The following is a 19131-nucleotide window of genomic DNA, read 5'->3' as shown; positions in this document are numbered from 1 at the left end:
AATGTAGTTGCTTAATTAGGATTTATTGAATAAATGAACTCAAAAGTCCCCTTCTAGCTCTTAAATGCTACTCTATTAAGGTGAAGGAGCTGACACATGCCACAACATGGAAGAATCTTGAAAACATTATGCTAAGGAAAATAAGCCAGTCACAAAAATACAAGTACTATATGATTCCATTTATATGTGGCACCTAGAATAGGCAAATGCATAGAGACAGAAAGTAGCACAGGGGTTACCAGGGGCTGGAGGGAGGGAGAATGGGGAGTTAGTGTTTAATGGGTACAGTTTCAGTTTGGGATGATGAAAAAGTTCTGGAGATGGATGGTGGTGATGAGTGCACAACACTGTGAATTTACTTAATGCCACTGAATTATACACTTAAAAATAGTTAAAATGGTAAATTTTATGATATGTATATTTTATCACAGTTTTTAAAAAAAATTTTAAAGGATGTTGGGAGCATTTGGCTAAGGATGGAGTAAAAAAAAATGATGAAGGGGTACAACTCAGTGGCTTGCTGTGTTTTAGGGCAACAAAAATTGAAAACATAATGCTCCTAGATCAAAATTAGAAAAAGAAATAATCACAACCTAACTTTGCTTCAACCCAAAGAGCTTTTAATGGTATTTGTTTCTCAGAGCCCTAATAGGGGTGGTCTCACACATGCTCCAAGATTGTCTTCAAGCCAAGCCAGGTTTCTTCAGCTGTAGGCAAGATCTAATTGGCCAGCAAGAGGAAGCCGTATCGACCTGTGCCTCTTAGTTCAAAGGCAAATGAGTATTTGATGCCAAAGTCATAAGACTAGTCAATGCTTCCTCCACCGGCTTGGTCTGAAGGGTAAATGTGAAAAAAGTCTGGTTGTGCTATTCCCACTGGCCTCTCACAGCTATATAACCTCTAGATTAAGTTCCACCATTATCAAGGATAAGTTAGGCCCCTATCTGCATGGACCTTGAGAGCAGGGATGGGTTAGTAGGGGGTCGTGCTGATGAAAAAATACAAGATTAATTTGAAAAGCAAAACGTGTTATTCAAATGGACACTATACTTAGCCTTCCTTTGGTGTCCTTAGGAGCCTCTGGCTTCACTCACCCATTTGGAATCCTGCCTGCTCTCCTAATCGGCATCTTCTGCACCTTAGGGAGGCCACATCACTTCCTTCTTTAGACAAGTGCCAGGTGTAGATATTGTTTTCTCTGGTGGGAGAGGAGGGATTACAAATAGAGTAAGAGATTTGGTCCCTGCCCTCAGGGGACTTTCAGTATAAGGGTGAAGCAGGCTTTGTTCTGATGTCAAATAACATGCCCAGCACCTATAAGTGTTGGGTTAAACCAATAGAGTAACGTGCACCTGTATAACACGTGGCCACTGACGTGACAGATGATGAAGGAGGGTAGCATTAGCCTACAAAGACTTGTAGGCAATCATGACTCAGAAGAGCTGAGCAATGGACCAGCTCTGAGGCCCCTCCCAGGGAGGGCAGGTAGTAGTCAAATGGAGGAGATCGCTGGGGCAGAGATGGAGAAGTCACCTAGTTCCTAAGAACGGAGCTGGGCAAAGGGGAAGACTAGGGAAGTTGTACCAGGAAGGAGTAGGATTAGTGGTTAATATTGTGAATTAACACTATGAACTCCTATGACTTGTGTTTTTGCCTTCACCCACAGCAGCTACGGTAGTGCCTGGTAAATAACAAACACCAAATGGTTTGCTGACTTAAACTGAATCTTCCTAGGGACCAAAATTACTAACTTACACCTTTGGTGTGGCTACACAACACAGCTGAGTAGGAGGTCCATAGTAGACAGAATACTTCAGATTGAATCCTGATTCTGCAAATCATTAGTTAGGTGACCGAAGGCAGGTTGCTTACCTCTCCAAGTCCCAAATGTTTCATCCATCAAATAGGGATAATACTACTACTTATTTCACAGAGTACTGAGAATTAAATGGGATAATATAATGTTTATGATTCCAACATTTGTTGAGTGCTTACTAAATGTATTAGGCTCTATGCTAAATTGCTTCATTTTAATCCCCACCTGGGTAATGAGGTAGATACTAGTATTATTCCCACTTTACAGATGAAGAAACTGAAGTTCTGAGAGATTAAATGAAGGAGCTGGGATAATGAATGTAGAGTAGGCATTCGAAACATGTCGGTTGTGATTATAACTATCATTATCAATAAATGACGAGGATCCTATCAAAAAAGTTGGACCACATTAAGGATCAGAGGTGTCTGGAGGAGAGTAGTTCACCAGGAAACTAACAAGCAACATTTACTTGTGCCTTAGAGTTAGTGAACACTTTTATTCTACATTTTATCTTTTGAGCCTCTGGACAACCCATTTCATAGATGAAGAAATCCAGGGAGGATGAGTTCAAAGGGCCACGTATCCCAAAGCCTACAGGACATCTCTACTTGCATACATTCCAATTATCTCAACTTCAATATGACCAGAACTGAACTCATTATTTTTTCAACCCCACCCCTCTTTCACCTTCCTGGATCACTCCCTCAATTAATGGCACCATTCAATGACCTTCAGTGACAAACACTCCACATCCAATAAATGACAAAAGGTTTTGGTTTTACCTCCCTTCCGTCCTCCCTGGCAATGTTCCAGTTTAGGCCATCATCTCTCACTTGAACCCTTCCTACTCTCCCTGTGGGATGTTCGTACTTCCAGTCCACCATCACTCCATCCTGCTGAAGCATTTTGTCTAAATACAGTGCCTTAACGTATTCACTGCCCTGCTGAAAACTCTCCAATGGCTTCCAGAATCCTTTGGGTTAAAATCTAAACTCCTTAACATGGCACACAAAAACCCAAACTCCCCCACTCCCCTTCTTACCACTTTCATTCCAGTAGTCCAAAACCTCCTGTAGTTCCCAGAGCCCATCATGCAGTTTCATGCTCCTACATTTTTGCATGTACTGTTAACTAACCAGAATGCCCCATTTTCCCTTTCTCTAGCTTTCTGGTGACCAATCTTCAAAATCCTGCCCTCTTCCTATATGAAGCTTTTCCTGACTGTGCCACTGCCAAGTCCCCCCAACTTTTGAATACTTTTGTACTATGTATAGCCTACTATTGCACATATCATACTAAAGTTCATTTGTCTTTCTGTTCATCTCCCATATTAAACAGTGAGTTCTCTGTGTTTGAACAGTGCGTTCATTACGTCTCCAGTACTTGGCATAATGATCAGCACATTGTAGATGCTTAATAAAAGTGTGCTGAACAGAGTGGGTGCCTATAAGAGGCATTTGTTTCCAAAGGATCCTCAGGCATGGAAGCACTACGGAACTCCTGGACATTCAACTATGGGGTCCTGAGTTTCTGTCTCTGTCCATAAAGAAGTGGGGGGATTCCTCTAAGGGACTCAGAATCTGCATGAGGGTGCACTAGGATTTCCCACAGCACTGAAGTCATCTCTTGTTTTCATCCCGATCCACTGTGGGAGAGGGGAGTCTCAGAAAGTCTGACAGCAGACTCCCCAGACTTATTCCTGACACTGCCAGTGTCCCTGACTTGTCTTCCTCTTTGTCTCCCCAAACTCTGCATGGACAAACGGCTGCAAAAGAGTCTATCCACTGAATCATCTGGGTCCTCTTAAAGAGTCGCATCTATTCTGTCCCCACGCACAGTCCATGGGATTACTCAGAGTATAAGCCTTTCTTAGCTGGGAAAGGGAAAATTAATAAAAGTGTATGACTTAGGACCAGGTCTTGTTAAAGGCCCATTTTCAGGCAAAGAGATTGCACTTAATGAGAGTGAACTGTAAGGATCGGGACAAGCAGAGGGGAGAGCACACAACTCAAATATTTAGGAAATTCTTTGTTCTAGGTATCACATAGTAGGTATCTCATGGAGGAGATCTAGCCTTACTGAGGGAAACTGGGTAAGGCTGGGTTCCCTGCGTGAAGGTTCCATGCCTTTCACATCGGGGCACTTAAAGGCTTTGGCCCAAAGTCACATAGTGCCTGCCATGTTAGTGGGTCATTTGTAAAAACACATTAGATACTTACAGATGACTGAGCAGATAGGTCCCACTTGATACTTGGTGCCATGCAGGCTTCTCACAGATTGAGCAGCCTTTTGGGCCACTTCATTCTAGAATGAGAAAACCAAGGAAAGGTGGATGGATGATATTCGTCTCTTGGGAGAATAGATGCAGAATGAGATAGTCTGATTAATTGGACTCTCTGGTTAGTTGAGACTTAAGCACAACACCCTCCTTGTTTCAACCATTTTCACTGAGAAATAAGCACAAGTTCACTTCTGTTGGCTTTGAAAATATAACATGAAGACCCTCAGTGCTTATTTGATCACCCAGGTATTTGCAATAAATACCCCAGGGTCATTATTTTGCTACCAGCTCTCCTTGTTCAGGGATGTGGATGGAAATAAGGTAGGAGTAAGGGGATAAAGAGAGTGTGTACTGACCCCAGGATGTACCCGGGAAATTCATTTTTTTTTTTTACTAGATCCCTACATTGGCTTATTTCCTTATGATTGTCTCTTTTTCCAAGAAGCAGAGCTCAGCAAAATATTTTCCATTATTTGAGGGTTCCAATTTTGACTGATTGAGGCTTTACTGTCCTTGCTAGGGATAAATGTAAGATCTTGAACTTGGGTCCAGGAAAACAACTGTACAATTACCAGATGGGGGGAAACCTGGCTCGGTAGAATCCTCAGAGAGCCTGGGGGTTTCAGTTGTCAATGAGCCCAATATGAGTCAACGGCCCAGAACAACTGCCAAAAAACTAATGTGACCCTCAACTGCATAAGCAGAAGTGCACAGTCTGGATGAGGGCAGTCATGGTCACACTCTGCTCTGTGCTGGTTAACCCACAATACAAGTTTTACATTCACTTCTGGGAGCACCCCTTGAAGAACACAGACAAATCAAAGCATGCCTTGGAAAATAGCAACCAGAATGGTGAGGGAACTTGGGACCATATTATGCGTGCTTGAAGGAACTGGGGGTGTTCAGTGGGGATAAGGAAAAACCTAAGAGAAGCAGGCTACTGGTCTTCAAGTAATTAATGGATTTTCCCTCTCAAGGGGAAATAAATTTGCTCTTTGGAGTAAGACGATACACCAGGACTGGTAGGTAAAAACCATAGGAGTAAGTTTTGGCTCTCTATAAGGAAGAACTCAAACAAGTCAAACCTGCGCCAACATGCAATAGGCTCTTTTGGAGGCAAGAATCTGTCCAATCATAGGCCGGATGACTATCTGGCAGAGATCTGAGCACCAGGTTGGATAATTTAAGGTTATCTAGGTCTACTAAAAGTTAGGTTCTTCCAACCCTGATATTCTTGTTCCCCCCATTCGAACTTGAGTGGTAATATCCACCATCAAAACCCTGAAAATTGCCCTACAGGCCTAAAATACAACTGATGAGATGAAAGATACACCTGAATTGGAATAATCTATTCCATTTCTGCTGGGGGCTACGGACAATCATCTATTTGAAAGTAAAGTAACTGAAAGGTTCCATCTCAGGACTTATCTCTAATATATGGGTTTCAAAAACCAAGCCTAAAAGCCAAATTGGAAATAAATGCACATTCTCTACAGCTGGGATACGTCTTGCTCAATTGTAAGCAGCCCCCTGAGATGTCACCATCCGACTTAAGGCTGCCACCAGTTTGCTCATTCCTGAAACAGGAAAGATGATGGAAGGTATCAAGTTAGGAAAGTGAGTGTCTTACACCAAACATCATACCAGTGCATCATGACAGCAGGTCACAGAGCTGAAGGCACCAGGAAGGTATTAAGGAGCTGGGAGACAGCATTGCTTAGCATAGAGCATCTGACTACAGAACCAAGAGCCTCAGGTCCAAATCCAAGTGGTTATTTCCTAAGCAACAGAAAGCACATCCTGGGAATTTATGGTCAAATCAGGTTCCTGCTCATATAGATTAGGGCAATAATAATTTCATGAATTCTATTTCCCAAGAAAACTTAATTTCAGAAAGTCCATAACCAGTCTTTCAAACTTTTGCCTGCATCACAATCTTCTCAGTGGCTGGACATGTTATGTATATGTATATCTTTGTAACCTGTCACTAGTACACTCCCATCTCAGTACCTAGCTTTATGACGAAACTTTCTTGTCCACCCAATGGATGCTGTGGCTGAGCTGAAATGAAGTTTCAGAAATTTACCAGCTCATTAAAATTATCTGACTTGTACATGCATACCCATACGGGAATATTAGCAGCTGGGAATAGCTATGAAAGGTAATGAAGGCCTTGAAGTTTCCTTGCCTCTTGATGAAGTCCACTATGGATTTCACTTCAACTTCAGAGTTGACACTGGGTCTGTGGTATGAATCGGAGCAGGGGTTGTTGCTGACTCCAGGTCCTGATGGGATGCAGAAGAAGCCCAGTGAGAACAGAGAGCTTTAAGGAGACACTGTATGGGGGCGGTTACCACGCATCACTAAGTTCCTCCTCTGGAAATCAGAGCAAGATTGTCACAGTGTTAGATGGAGTCAATACTTAAGGGCATAGTTGGGGAAGCCTAACTGAAGTGATTCTGCACACATATCTCTTCTTTAAAAATATGGCTCCTCTATATGGCAGAAAGAGCTATCAAATTAGATCATCTCTTCTCTGTGGGAGATGTTGGAAGAAAAGCTAGATTTAATATTATAGATGGAATTCCTGCACTGGGTGGGAGTTGAGCAAGCTCATTTTCTGGGATCTCTTCCAATTCTTAGAGCCCAAGAGTGGAAGATTCTATGCATCTGTACTTTTAAGCCATAAACCTACAAATGAAAGGAACCTCTAACACCCTTTCTGCGGTGAGGAAATCACAACTACATTTGACAACAAGGCCACCTTTGGCTTTGATTTTCTCAGCAACTAGAGTTACTCTTGACCACTAAGGTAGGTCTACTGTGGCCTGACCAGGGCTCTGAATGCTAGAGAAACTCTGAGGGGACAGTTGGGGGCTGGGACTGCCCAGGGTCTCTAAATGATATGGACAAAGTATAAATACAACCTGTCACCTTATTTTAAGATTATTTAATAAGAACAATATTTCAGGAAAAAACTGACATTGAATTGCTGGGCATTGTTCAATATTTAAGATCTGATGCTTTGATTTTTTTTCCTACACTAAAAAAATAAAACCTATTGTAAAAGCAATGAATGAAGTTGCCACTCATCCATATCTTGTCAAAATTCCCCAGTATGTCCTTTCTTGGCTCAATGACTCTCATTAATTCATTTGTCTTACAAATATTAACGATTGCCTTCTGTGTTCCAGACACCGTGCTAGGTGTTAGGAATACTAGAGTGATAAAGACAGTTTCTAACCTCACTGTTATCACACCTAATGAGGAAAAACCAAACAAATTCCAATCCTGTGATTAGAGAAACACAAGAGGTTTTAACTGGTGCCTGAAAGCAGAAAGGAGCCCCCAACCAGCCTACCACTGAACTCTGAAAAATCAGAGCCGCAAATCAGCAAAGCCAGAGCAGCAAGCTAATATTTTCTCTTTGACTCTATTTTGAAAAGCAATTTTTTAATCCTATTTGTACTTCTTTTTAGTTTTCTTTCTCGAAGCATCCATAGATGATGTAATGCTTCTTCTCTGAATAGATCCTTACCCCCTCTAGTGGTTAGTTCAGGGCTTCCTGAGGCCTCCCGCCATTGTGTGCAGTCTTGCTCTGGAAGCTCAGCAGCCGAGCTGGGGCTACAGCTTGTGGGAAAACCAAGATGTGAGACAAAATATATTAAATGCTGTTCAGAGCTCTGTGACAGCACTGCGCGCCTGTGAAGGGAATTTAGTTACGTGTTTTTCAAACGGGTTTTTCAATGGCTGCAATCCTGAATGGGCTTAGCAGGCTGATAGTACTGCAGCAGAGCCATGCAAAATAGCTAGCTGGCCAGACAACATCTGAGCATCTCTGGGGGCAAGTCCCTGTGCTCACCTCTAAAACCTGCGTCCCAGTTCCGGTTCAGATCAACACCGACACAGAGGCTGCCAGATACCTTGGACCGGGTCTTGCACCACACGCGATTCTTTAAAATTCAACCAAGAGAGAATACAGAAAAGAGAAAGACAGTCATTCAGCCTGATGAGAAAGTCTCTTTAGAATGCTGTTAATCTCCCTTGCTCTCTCCCAGGAAGGCCCCTTTGGAATTGCACTAATTTCCCTTGCCCGAGGAGGTGTCGAATAGTCCTCATAAGGGGTTCTGCTTGGAGCTTCTTGGTTGTCTCACCGAGGCAAGAGGTAGACAGTCTCCTGCTCCTCAAACAAATACCTGCCAAACCACATTCCTTAGAACACTAGTTTTGTTTTGTTTTGTTTTGTTTTTGTGAGGAGGACTAGCCCTGAGCTAAGATCTGATGCCAATCCTCCCCTTTCTTCTTGAGGAAGATTGGCCCTGGGCTAACATCCGTGCCCATCTTCCTCCACTTTATACGGGATGCCGCCACAGCATGGCTTGACAAGCGGTGCGTCTGTGCGCGCCCGGGATCCGAACCTGCGAACCTGGGCTGCAGCGGAGCACATGCGCTTAACTGCTTGCGCCACCGGGCCGGCCCCAGAACACTAGTTCAGTTAAATGTTGACAACAACAACAAAAAAAACAAAACAAAAAGTGGGAAGCAAAGGTTCTGTGATAGAATGTTTTGGGAAAATATAGGACTAAATTGGCTAATTTACTTCAGAACTTCCAAGAGTCTTTTAATGCCTTAATGTTTTTTATGAACCTCCAAGGAAGCAATACTGTGGGCGGTATTTCCCAAACTTGATCGTGGAACCCTTTATTCATAGGGTATCTCACAAGATGAGTACTAGTATTTGTACGAGTCCCTTTTGAACACACGTTGAAAAACACTATCGTAGTCAGCTCTCTCCAAAAACAAACTCAAAGCTTTGATTCATTTTGACTATACATGGGGTCACTGTCGCCATAACAATGTTTTGTAGTGAGATTTTAAAGAAAAAAAAGACGACATCACTCCTTTTAGTGATATTACAGAGGATTTCTTCTACAGGTTGTAAGTAAAATGCTAGAGGCATTGTACTGCGTACCTAAATCCTACCGCAATCTAACTGCCAGCAGGTAACATCCACCTCCTCTTTTCTATCAGTCCTACCACAAAAACAGAGATAATTGGAACAAATCTCCTAGGTAACTCACAGTGAACACTGAGCTCTAATAGCCCAGCCTAACAGCTGAAATGGGCTCTGACCGAGGCAATAGGTACAGACATCGTGTGCTGGAACAAGAAGTGATTATAAACTCCACCATATGCCTCAATACAGGGCCACTACTGAGAAATCAGGCATTCTGTTTAGAGTAAATCAAGAACAGAAAGATTACTTTTATTTTGTTTTTGAAGTTCCTACACATCTCCTTAGATCCTTGTTGAAGAAGAGAACAAGTCCCGGGTTCCTTTAGTTTGAGAGAACACATATCCATCAGGGTTTGTGACTGGCAGCAGGAAGATATCCACCATGTCCAAAATGGAAGTGATGGATGGACCATTTCCATAATCAGAAGCAATCTGAGCAGAGACAACAACATGTACGTCAAGTTCATACTCCTTTTTCGTCAGGGACCACAGGATAGAATATTAAGGCAATGTGTTTTTTCTAAACATGAACTAGATATCAGTGCTGGTCATTGAGAGTCTCTTAGGACTCCTGTCCGATCTCCTGCAATATTAATGTGTTTAATATGCCAGAGTCTATACTTTTATTTCCAGTCAGAATAATTTACTTATATTTAAAAAAAAAAAAAAAACCACAGCTATCATTTATCCATTCTCTCTCAAAAGCAGAATTCTTATTAATTCTGGTGGGGCATTTTGCAATGGTGGGCAATAGTCTATGTGGCTTATAGGGATCTATGGACCAAAGAAATTTTTTTCAGTTTTCCTTAATCACCACACAGGCCAGCTTTCCAAAAGTAGTCATGACCAACATCCGATTACTTAAATATTCAGAGACTTTTCTAAAGATACAGAGAACCAGTTAAACTCCATTTGGTGAATTAAATTTCTACTTGTGATCAATTGCAGTAGAGTTGAAGTTTCTGGTGGATTAAAATTTATTCATTTCCTGTGCTCAGCCATCCTAAGGCATTATTATTCAACTGTTAAATATCCATTTCATAATACCCTAAAGGTAACCGCATTTTAATTGAACGGAAAAATGTATCAGTCGATATGCACGTGGTTGCACATGCTTGAATGATCTGATGTGGATTGATTTCCTTTGCTCATGAATTAACATTCTGATTTATAGCATGTCATTTTTGAATTACTTAAGAACTACTAGACTAGGTCACACCCAGCCCAGTGTCCTGACTCTAATTCCAACAAACATGTGGAAGAGACGTATTGCTACACCCTGACTTCAAAATCATATTTGGAAAATTTTCAGAATAACCCCAAACCCTTAACTACTTCCACTTTGGATCTGTAGGTCAAAGTAAACTCTTCCATCACCTGTTTATATTTTCCAGGTGAGCCTCTTTCAAAATTTTATAGATTTCATAGATTTTTATAGATTTTGTAGATTTCTAGCCCTCAGAGTACCAGGCACCAAAGCAATTTTTCTCTAGTCTGTTCTTATGTTGAAACTTGACTCCCAGGGTCCAAACTCACCACCTTCTGAATTTCTTCTAGCTCGCTGTCTTTTAAGAGAGCACACAGTGGCCGGCCCCCGAGAAGAGTGCCAGGATGCTGGATGGGGCAATACCAAAAAAAGGTGGAATGGGTCTTTTTCCCGCCTGTGTGCCAAAAAAAGGGCTTGGGCTGCTAGCATCAGCCATTAGGATCACAGGAACTGTGTGTGGTTAGGTGCGGCCTCACACCAGAAAGACAAGGAATTTCAGCCAAAATGACCTTATTTGCTGTCCACAGTGCAACAGCTTGTGTAACCCACTCTCGAGTATGCATTCCGGTGTCTAGCCAGATGGCTGGCTTGTCTCCTCCAGTGCTGAGCTGCAAAACAAGCATGGAAATGGGAACGGCTCCACTGCTGCAGGACCCTCCACCCCTATCTTTTCCCTGGGGTCTCATCTGTCCCTCTTTAGATGTACTTCATGTGATTGAGAGAGAAGGAGGAGGTGTAGACAGTGATGCTGCCGATTAACTCTTCTCATCTAACGTGATTTTTTCATCCCTTCCTTTTGATGTAAGCTTAAATGCAGGCTAACAAGAGGGGGACAGACTTTTTCTCCTTTGAAGTTTGTAAAAGCTTGTTGCAGATAATGTAATGACATGAAAATATGTTTATCATATGCTGTAAATTTTAAAAAACAGGTTACAGAATAGTATGATGCCATTTTTATTTTTTAAAAAGGCTAGTTCATGTGTATGTATATATATGTACACACAAACATATGACAAAAAGGGAGAACGGGAGGAAAAGAGAAAAGAGAGAAAGAAATAGAAAGATATACAACAAAATGTTAATACACATTATCCCATAGTTGTGGAATTAGAATTATATGGATGTTTTTCCTTTTTCTTCTTTTTTCAGTTTGTTTCTCTATTTTCTAATTTTATGCAATGATTGTGTTATTTTTGTAGTAAAAATGCTTGTGATAACATTTTGAGTCCATAAAAAAGGATGGTAGGCTCTGGAGGTGCTTTCCAGAGTTTAAATTTTATGATCTAAGTGACTCAGTTTTATTTGCAACAGTGGCTTTGCCACTTGGATCAGTAAATGGGGAGGAAAAGATTATTTTTGCACTATCAGCTTCTACCTCTGTGTAGCATTCTAAACATAGCAGATAAGGTAAATGAGAAATGCAAATCCTTGCAAAAAATTACATTTCACAGGGTTTTGAAAGTTTTAGTTGAAAGTGTTTTGTGCCTTTTCCTTCACAGAGCTCAAATGTAAAAAGCAGGGAACTTGCAAAAAAACATAACATTCTCAACCACCAAACCACCCTGGAGAAGGGAAGACCAGGAAAATCCAAGGGGGAGAAGAATCTGGGGTTTCCTGACCCAGTTGTAGGAGAAACAGGAAAGAGGAAATTAAAAAAAAAAAAAAAACCCAAGGACAAAGTAGTAAATATTAGCAAATGTACCCCAGTGTCATAAAGTAGGCAAACCACTCCTCCCAGGCCTGCTTTGGGAAAAACGCTCTGGAGAAATCCATCTGTCCCAATGAGTCTGCTGGTTCTCAGCCATAACGCTTCCAAATTTAGCAGGGAGTTGTGACATTATCGCTCCTTTTTTTTTTTTTCTTAACAAACTCTTTCTAGGAAATCCGGGGAAATAATTTTCACTCGTCTTTTTTCAGGGCAAGGTGAAAAAGCTTGAAATTATCAGCACTAAGGCTGTTAGACGTTACAGGTTGGAATAAAACCCTACCCTTTTTCAGCTAGCACCTAAAAACTACTACCTTCCTTTCTGGGCATGTGCCTTTGCGGTTTGGTTTAGCTGCCCGGCTTCCTTCTGCACACTGCAAGAACTCTTCTTTTTTTTAAGCGCGGCTCAGGCAAGTACTTGGAGCTTTTTTTCTTTTTTTAATCTCTTGGTTAAAAGAAAAAAAGAGGAAAGAAAAGATGAAAAAAAGAGAACTCCTACCTTGATTAACTACAGAACACCTCCCCCAACCCCCCCCATCTTGGGGCCCGCACCACCTCCCGCATCGCCCCCCCCCAACTCTGCGGCCCACGCCACCTCCCCCATCCCCCTCACCCTGGGGCCTGCACCACCTCCCGCATCGCCCCCTACTTCTCCCATCCCCCTCCTCACCGGGGCAGCACCACCTCCCCCTTCCTTTGCTCCTATTGGCGCCTTCGCATCCGGTACCCTGAGAGCGAATCTATCAAGATGAGAGCATTAATTCACTCCTGCAGACCTGCGTCAGATTGCGCAGGAGAAAGAAAAAGAAAGGGGGGGTGGGGGCAGTGGGGAGGTGGATACTGAAAACCAGCAAAGACCGGTTAGGAATGGGAAAAAAATGAATCGCTCTTCAGGCAGAGCCGGGACTGACAGCCGGCCTGGGAAGAGCGGGATTCTAGAAGCATCGGGAGGAAAAACAACAGCTGCACCTGTGTACCTTGAGCACGTTCAGGGGCCAGTTTTCGAAAGAATGGCCAATATTCACTTTGCTCACTAGACCAGGGTGCTCAGCAACGAGGTGATCCAATTCTTGGGAAATCTTAAATGTTTACAAAGAATAAATAGACATCTGCAAATGAATAATCTGATGCATCCATTAGTCACTTTCTTTCTCCTCCATTTCCATTCCCTCAGGACAAAGTGGAGAGGGCCGCGTGGCAGATGCTGCAGGATTGGGGACGTTTGAATCAAAGCTGAAACGTGATGAGTCACTGGGCATCTGCAGGGGCTGGAAAGGGGGAAGCCATTTTGCAGCAGCGGAGCCGGCTCTTTCCAGTTTTGTGCTTAAAACAAAATGGCACTTCTCCGGCTTGCCTGTGGCTGTCCTCAGCCCAGCTCTCAGGTGGAACTTCCCAGCCAGGAAGATTCACGCCCTAACTAGCGGAAGGAACACAGGTGGTGATGACATCAAAAAAAAGGCGGATTTAGAGATAGACGCTGCAAAACGCAGCAGGGCTAGTTCAGGCCCGGCAACCGGGGGCATGCCTCAGATGCACCTCCATCACCAGCTAGTCGGGCGCCTATGTGCAAGGCTGATTGAAATTCTGCGTGGCTGGGACACCCAAGCTGTGTCCATTGCTGGGATTGAGACATGTCTGGGCGTGTCCTGGAGAGTCAACGGCATGAAAACAGCTTCTCCAGCTGTTGCTAGCATTTGCTCTCCGTGGGACACAGACACCAATTTGTGAGGCCCAGCAAAGGAGAAAGAGAGGGCGCGTGCATCTTATTTTCTTTACTCCCTTTTCTCCCTCACACTTGTACTGGTCCACAATCTCTTATCTGAAACTCTTAGGGGCCATACATATTTAAAATTAAGATTTTTTTTTTCCTTGTAATTTTAGAAAGGTAGGAAGCATATATTGTATATTACACATGTGGCATTGCTCCATATTCAAATACATTAATAATTCTGGCAGTGAAACAAATGAGTAGCAACTCAGTTCAGGTCAGATTTTGCCCCAAAATGAGTTTAGGTCAGGTCAGGTTTTGCCACCAAATACATTAGGGGGGAAGAATTGTTTTCAGAGTTCTTTGCATTTTAGAATTGCTGGTATGGGGAATCAGTATCTACCAGATACTTCCTCTCTGGCTCTTTCCTACTCTCCCACCTCTCCCCCTTAACACCCCATCCCTTTTCCCTCCTGACTGCCCTCCACCCCCCAATCAGTTAATGCAGATAGACCCCTGTGGGCCCCAAGAAAATCTGTCACAGATAGGCAAATGCAGCACTGCCCAGGTGCCCAGATGGCAGTGTGTGACCCAGGTGGAGGAAAGGGGCATTCTTCACACCAACAAAAGGGAGGAAAGACAGCAGACTGCACAAGACTTTGCTACCATGAGGTCTGAGAGCACTGGGCAGGTTGGGAGACCCCACCCTTGGCTGGAAGTCAGAGGTGTCAAGGTGTTCCCTGATTTCTTCATCAGTGGCAGCCATGAAGCATAGCTCACAAATGGCTCTATGGGCAGCACAGGTCAGAAATCAGCAAGGGGGCCTTGAGCAGAGAGTATGAGCATGGGAGGCTGTTTGTGTGCTCACTTAAGACGCCCCTGGACACCTCCAAAATAATGGGATGACTGCTGGGATGAGCAGCTGGGCTTCAGGTCCTGCCTTAAGGCAGTGACACTGATACTGGCTGTGCAATCCTAGGGAAACGGAGAAGTTAGGAAATAATATGAGAATAATTTCCATTAAATTGCCAGGTGGAAGTATAGGCCTTGTCATCAGAGAAGAGAATGGCCCATTTCCCTGATGGTCATTTTGAAACACCTACCTCTTCCAAGGTATGATAAGCCTCAGAGTTGAAGTTACCATTCCATTCTCTTCTCTGATTAAATAACATTTCTTCATTCTCTTTGTCCGACAGAACCTAAGATAAACCAATTATACCTATGATTAGCTTCCAATGCATTTGAATCTACAATTGTGAAGGAAATGGTAGGTCCCCAGTCCCCAGTCGTCCTCTTCCTGTCCCATAGGCTTTGGGGTCATGCCTTTCCCTGATTCTGGCAGCACCCTGAAAGTGGATGGGGCATTAATGGGACTTCCAGCCAGCCAGATGCTGCAAAAAGAGGATGACAGTCAGCCCTGTGGTTGTCTTATGGCCTATCCTTTTTTTCTGGGAACCCAGGGCCTGAGGTAACCTCTAATAGAAAACTAAATGAATAGCATCTTACTTTTACCTACTTTGACTAACACCCTTCAGTTTGTACTTTATGTTTCATGCCGGAGAGTCTCTTTTCGCCGTTTTCCTTAAATTTTTTATTACCACATCCAACTTGTGCCAAACACAAAAGGGATAGGGACAGCGCCTTCCTACTCACTCTGCAGAGGTAGCAGGAAGACCCTAATGGCACCCACAGGTCCCTTCCTGGAAGAGGGTTCCCAAAGATAAAAGAGGATGGACCTTCAGTTCATGTAGACCAGCAAGCCTCTAGAAGGATGGTCTGTGGGATAATTACCTGAACGTCTTCAATCGTGATGGAATAAGCAATTCCCTGGGACTCCAGGAGAACTTTGACTGCCTGGATGCTGACAAAGGGAACTCGGACATGGGCTGTCTGCCTTAGGTTGGTGGGTGATTTCCAGAAATCAAGCTGAAAGAGATAAAAGGCCAAAGCAATGAGTGGGTCATTCCAGGAAAATGGACAGCTCAGCACAGATAGATTTCAAGAAATCAATTCATGTCTATCGTATCTCAAGCCCACCAGACTGGAATCATTGTGGAATCACTACGATATTGCAAGAAGGGTTTTTTAAACATCTGAGCATTGGCGTATGTCTTATTTGTTTTTCCCCCTTATGGCTAGATATTAAAACTGGCAGAGGGGCCGGCCCTGTGGCTTAGCAGTTAAGTGTGCGTGCTTCGCTGCTGGTGGCCCGGGGTTCGGATCCTGGGCGCATACCCACGCACTGCTTGTCCAGCCATGCTGAGGCACTGTCCCACATACAGCAACTAGAAGGATGTGCAACTATGACATACAGCTATCTCCTGGGGCTTTGGGGAGAAAAGGGGGGAAAAAAAGGGAGGAGGATTGGCGATAGATGTTAGCTCAGAGCCGGTCTTCCTCAGCAAAAAGAGGAGGATTAGCATGGATGTTCGCTCAGGGCTGATCATCCTCACAAAAAAAAAAAAAAAAAAAAAAACTGGCCAATGGTAAAGATTATTTAAAACTATGGAAGTTTTTTTAACAGTTGACATTCAAGTGATCCAATTCATTTCATAACAGAATATTAACATTATAGATTATTTTAGGAGAGAAATAATGCATTAAAGGTGTTCAACAATTTTTCAAAGTAACTTTCACATTGGATCTCTCTTTTCATTCTTACAACAAACCTGTGAGGTAGAAGAATGGTATATTTATCCTTATTATACTGAATGGGAAAATGAGACACAGGAAAGGTAGGTGACTTGCCCAATGTCACATAGTTGACACTAGAGCACAGGTTTTCTGCATCCCAGCTCCATGACTTAGCATTCCACACTATGTCAGGGAAGACAAGATACAGTCCAAAATAAGAGATCTCAATCGTGTCTAACTGTGGAGTATTCACTCTTGGAAACAGAACCCCCTCTAGGACAGATACCTAAAAATGTTCTTCAGCCTCCAATTCCACCAGATGTTTTATTTATTTTTTATTCCTTGGTATGCTCTCAAGAACTTGGTCTCTAAAGAATATTAACCACACACATGACCATAAAAGCAAAACCTGGACACCATTTCCCATTGCTTTCTGCTCATTAGTCTCTGCATTTAAGAGGTTAATGCAGCAGTCAATAATCTCTTTGACAATGGAGAAGCTAATAAATAGTACAGTGACCCACATCCCCAGAAAGAGCAGTTGATAGAATGGCTTTACTTCCCCCAAGGCAATGTTATCTACATAATTAAGAGGTGTACCTGCTCCTAGCAGGAAGCTTGACATTAAAGTTAACTTTCCTTTAGTTAATGATTATCAAATAACATCTGCTGCTCATAAAGTGTTGGCTTTTAAAACGTGTCTGTTCCTGTTTTTCAGAAATAAGTAAAAAAAAAAAAAAGAATAATTAGTTTGGTGCTTGTAAGTCTTTATAAGAGGAATTGAATCCATGTCTGGGTAGACCTAGGGTGTTTTTTTTATTATTGTTAACTGAAATGTATCAGAGTTCCATCTCCAAACCCCATTCATATGGCCCAAACTTGGGGTATGGCTAGAGAATTGGGGCCCAGAAAAGTCATGGGGTGCCTCTCTCGCTCTCTCTCTATACACACACACACACACACACACACACACACACACAGAGTGAGAAATAAAGGATATCAAGGACACCTTGGCAGGAAAGATAAGTTGAAAAACAAGCAAACATATCCTTAGCAAAAAGTTGGGTAGTAGAGCTAGATTCTTACAGCCCTTCCTTGATGACAGAGGATCCTCCTCTATCACTTTTCTCCAAGTAGGTTGACTTCCCAAGTCACTGCCCTGCCCGTTTGTGCAGTGAGGAAGGGATTGGTATAAAGAGCCATATACAGGGATCCAAACCCAGGTCTTCTGAAACCAAACACTATGAAATTTCCAGTGAACTCTAGTGGAATACATAAGTGAAAGAATGTGAGATCTTCAAGGCTCTCCTGCCTCCAAGTATCTACCTGCCACAGAGGGTCTAAAAATTTGAGTCTCATTCCTTTTGGTTAATGCATGGACTCCCAGGAGTCCTCGTTTAAAACAGGAAGGCATGGAGAAAAAGAATACATTATGCTAATATTTCCTGGTGTGCATTCTAGGGAATAGGGTTGCTTAGCAAAAAAAAAAAAAATGAAGGTGGGGAGGAGTTTGATGATCAAAAATTTGGGTAGGTGCAGCAACTTAGATCCCCTCTTATAGATTTACAATGCACACTAATTTAGTAAAACCACCTAGAAATCCTATAGTTTGTTTAGCCCTCTGATTCCCAAATTTATTTGACACCAGTAAATAAACTTGACCACCCATTTTGGGGGGACGAATTTATTTGGCACTTTATAGTTCCCTGGAACAGTCTTCAAGAAACGCTGCCTAAAGCCCTTCATAGAATCTTGGAGCCAAAGTGCTTTGGAGCAAGGATGAATCTTACAAAACCATGAGAGCTGGAGTCCAGCTAAAATCAGCAGCCCAGGTCCTCCACTTCATGAGGTTCCACTGCCTGGCGCTAGATCTGAAGATGGGGAGGACAAGGGCTGACAGGAAGGATGGAGCCCAGAAAGGTAGGCAGGAGGTGGTGGGAGAGTAACTGAGACACTTACTGAGATGAACTGAGACAAACAGCCACACAGCTTTATTTTCGTTGATGTCTATCATCCATGCATTCTGATCATCAGAGGGGAAAATGAGTAAGGACAGAGAGACATAGGGTATGTGTGTTCAGTTTTCACTTTTATTTTTTCCTTTGTGTCATTCATCTCTTTTTTTTGATCACTCATTCCTGTTATTCCCACTGTCCCCTCTCCAAATCTAAGAGAACTTCTCTGAAAATGCTGAAGGTTTACATCCCTTATTCTGCAACAGTCCAGTGAGAGACTCTGTAAATCACGTAAGCAAAATTCAGACAGGTACCAGAAAGCGTAACTTACCCCACAAATGTTTGTTGACAGTAGATATACCCAAAAAGGGTACCAAAAAACAGGATCAACCTCATGATCAAGGATCTTCCCAGAGTCCAGAATTCAGTGTCACTCCTGAACTTTATTTGTAGGGACCACGGCTGAGGCTGATCCATTTAAGAACTCAAGTGAATTCCCACATGGTTAAAATCCCACCTGCATGTCATATTCTCAAGGTGGTAGACACCCACCTGTGTGATATCACCAATCTGTACATTTTCCATTCCTACGATGAGATAACAAACTTTGATGGAAAGAAAACAAAATGGTTAGAGCATACCAAGGGCAAATCATGTATTTATGATTTGCAACCTAAAGTGCCACTAACTGTGATCAATAATAGAAGCCAAATTAATAGACCTAGAGGTTAAAGTCCGTTCTGGGTCTC

The 19131-nt window shown here is 42.8% G+C and overlaps 1 protein-coding gene across 1 annotated transcript; it reads right to left on the bottom strand.

Annotated features, from left to right (window-relative positions):
* Nucleotides 1–645: 645 nt before the first annotated feature.
* Nucleotides 646–18778, bottom strand: CPA2 (carboxypeptidase A2). Its single transcript, XM_058530002.1, is given in 12 exon segments — nt 646–833; nt 4036–4120; nt 6184–6203; nt 6206–6382; nt 7960–8054; nt 9439–9545; nt 10890–10988; nt 13063–13164; nt 14897–14992; nt 15585–15719; nt 16714–16795; nt 18714–18778. Coding segments are annotated over 12 exon segments (1251 nt in total).
* Nucleotides 18779–19131: the final 353 nt, after the last annotated feature.

Source organism: Diceros bicornis, chromosome 3 (assembly GCF_020826845.1).
Source record: "Diceros bicornis minor isolate mBicDic1 chromosome 3, mDicBic1.mat.cur, whole genome shotgun sequence".
In the NCBI taxonomy this organism is placed as follows: domain Eukaryota; kingdom Metazoa; phylum Chordata; class Mammalia; order Perissodactyla; family Rhinocerotidae; genus Diceros; species Diceros bicornis.
Note: the sequence above shows the minus strand (reverse complement) of the source record. Positions and strands in the feature narration are given on the sequence as shown.